This window comes from Chrysochloris asiatica, unplaced genomic scaffold (genome assembly GCF_000296735.1).
Source record: "Chrysochloris asiatica unplaced genomic scaffold, ChrAsi1.0 scaffold00312, whole genome shotgun sequence".
Taxonomy (NCBI): Eukaryota; Metazoa; Chordata; class Mammalia; order Afrosoricida; family Chrysochloridae; genus Chrysochloris; species Chrysochloris asiatica.
Window position 1 is genome coordinate 408590 of NW_006408830.1, and position 2878 is coordinate 411467.

Below are 2878 nucleotides of genomic sequence, written 5' to 3' on the forward strand. Positions count from 1 at the left end.
TTGTAATATTTGGCTTTATCTTTTCGAGCTGACCTCAGTATGGATTACATCTCAATGTAAAGAAAACAAAAGCCCTCATCGCTGGACCAATAAACAACATTCTTATCAATAGAGAAAAGATTGAAGTTGTCAAGGACTTCATTCTTTTTGGATCAATTATCAACACTCACGGAAGCAGCAGTCAAGAAATCAAATGACATATTGCATTAGGCAAATCTGCTACACAAGACCTTTTTAGAGTATTGAAGAGTGAAGATGTCAGCTTGAAGACTAAGGTCTCATACTTCAGACATATTGTCAGAAGGGACCAATCTCTGGAGAAGGATATCATGTTTGATAAGGTGGAGGGTCAGAATAAAAGAGGAAGACCCCCAGCAAGATGGATTGGCAAAGTGGCAGCATCAATGGGCTCAAGCATGGCAAGAATAGTGAGGTTGGCCCAGGATTGGGCAGTGTTTTGTTCTGTTCTGCGTAACTTTGCTATGAGTTGGTACCGACTCGATGGCACCTAACAACAACAACAACACTAATGCTAAGGATCTCTGATAGCGTGGTGGTTGTGATTCGGGCTGCTAATTCCACAGTTAGCAGTTTGCAATTACCAGTGGTTCCACATGAGAAAGATGAGGTTTTCTGCTCCTATAAAGATTTACAGTCTAGGAAACCCTATACAGGGTTGCTATGAGTTGGAACAGACCCCACAGCACCTCACCACCATCACCACCGCTTAACACGCTACTTATTTATGCCCCTGACATTCTCACATACTGTGGAATTCTTTCTTAGTAAATTCCTGTTTTCTTTTTGACCCTTTCCCCAAATTCTAGACTACCCAGATGCCTCAAAGTCTTCGTGTATGCACATATGCTTTATTCCTCATTAATTTCCTTACCTTTCGTTTTATATTGTGAAACCCCACTTACAGTGACTGGTTCAGTCTTTCAACAGGATAATGAACATAGAATGTTGGAATTGACGAATGGTTCCTCGTCTCCCATGCTGAGAGAATTCTGTGGTAGTGAAGCTAAGCCCAGCGACCAGGGGAAGCATATGAGGTGAGTGTCATTCCCATGAGTGAGCATGCCTCAGGAGAAAGTCTTATAGTAAATCATGGGTGAGAAACTAGCTCTTAATCAGATTAAGTAATAGAAACATTTTTCACTTGAACACAATTATCAGGAATTACGTACTAATAGGTACACACTAAACAATAATAGGTACAACTAATAAGTTGTAACGTCACTGCAAATGAGACTTGGTAGTGCATTGATTAATTAATTGCTTGACTGGTAATCAGGAGGTTGGCAGTTCAAATCCACCAGCTACTCCATGGGAGAAGGATATGGCAGTCTGCTTCTGTAAAGATTATAGCTTTGGAAACTCTATTTGTTGTTGTTGTTAAGTGCCATGGAGTCGGTTCCAACTCATAGTGACCCTGTCCAGGGTTTTCAAGGAGCAGCTGGTGGGTTTGAACTGCTGACGTTGTCATTCATGGTCCAGTGCTGAACCTACAGCACCATACCAGGAGTCCTGGAAACTCAGTAGGTCAGTTCTATTCGGTCCTGTAGGGTCGCATTGATTTGTAATTAAGCCAATAGCAAAGAGAATGTCATAGTTGTGGAACTACTGTATACGAGATGATTTAACCCAGTTAACAGGGTACATTTCAGGGCAGAAAGTATATACTTAGTGTATATGGTAACTGTAAAATGATACATTTTCTTCTAACACCATGCACCTATTTTTAACAGAAGGCATACAGTAGAGACCCTCCATAAAAGTAAAGAAGGAAATGAAAAGAAAAGTAAAGAAGATAAACAGTGTGGAAAACCTTTGATCCAGATTGCAAATCTTACCAGGCACAAAAGAATTCTTGCTAGAATATATTCTGACTGCCGCGAGCGTGGAGAAGCCTCCGTGGATTATTCATCATTTAATCAACACATTGTTTCTCTCACTGGTTGCAATACCTGTCAGTGTAAAGAATGTGGAATAGAATGCAGTTGTTCCTCTTACCTTAGAACTCATGCAAAAACTCTTACTGGAGAGAAACTTTATAAACATAAGGACTGTGGTGGGGTCTGTAGTTGTTCCTCCTCCCTCATCACACATAGAGGAACTCACAAGACAGAGACGCCATGTAAATGTCAGAGATCTGGGGAAGTCATTGGTGATGCCTCAGCTATAATTGAACATAAAAACACTCAAAGTGGGAATGAATTTGGTAGCTCCTCATTTGTCAGTAAACATTTAAGAATTTACAGTAGAGAGAGGCCTAATGAATATAAAGAATGTGGGAAAGCCTTTACTTGTTCCTCATTCCTTGCAAAACATAAAGAAACTGTCAGTGGACAGAGGCCTTATCAATGTAAGGAATATGAGAAAGCATTTACTGTATCCTCAAGCCTTATTGAACATAGAAGAACTCGCAGTGGAGAAAAACCTTATGAAAGTAAGGAATGTGGGAAGTTGTTTTGTGATACCTCACCCCTCAATAGACATATAAGAACTCACAGAGGAGAGAGGCCTTATGAGTGTAAAGAATGTCAGAAAGCTTTTAGTCAGGTCTCAGACTTCACTATCCATGTAAGAACCCACAGAAAAGAGAGGACTTATAAATGTAAAGAATGCCAGAAAACCTTTACTTGTTCCTCATCCCTTCGGAAACATAAAAAAACTCACAGTGAACAGAGGCCTTACCAATGTAAGGAATGTGGGAAAGTGTTTTCTTATTCCTCATCCTTCACTACACATATGAGAAGTCACAGTGGAGAGAAGCCTTATGAATGTAAGGAATGCGGGAAAGCCTTTACTATTTCCTCAAACCTCACTACACACATAAGAACTCACAGTGGAGAGAAGCCTTATGAATGTAAGG

The 2878-nt window shown here is 40.3% G+C and overlaps 1 protein-coding gene across 1 annotated transcript in view; it reads left to right on the forward strand.

The window, feature by feature from the left end:
• Positions 1–963: 963 nt before the first annotated feature.
• Positions 964–2878, forward strand: part of LOC102832980 (zinc finger protein 709-like) — a 2444-nt gene continuing 529 nt past the window's right edge. Inside the window, exons 1-2 of the mRNA XM_006875154.1 lie at positions 964–1055; positions 1752–2878. The exon at positions 1752–2878 is cut by the window's right edge and continues 1 nt beyond it. Of these exons, the coding sequence (XP_006875216.1) occupies positions 964–1055; positions 1752–2878 (1219 nt within the window). The remainder of the gene's footprint in view (positions 1056–1751) is intronic.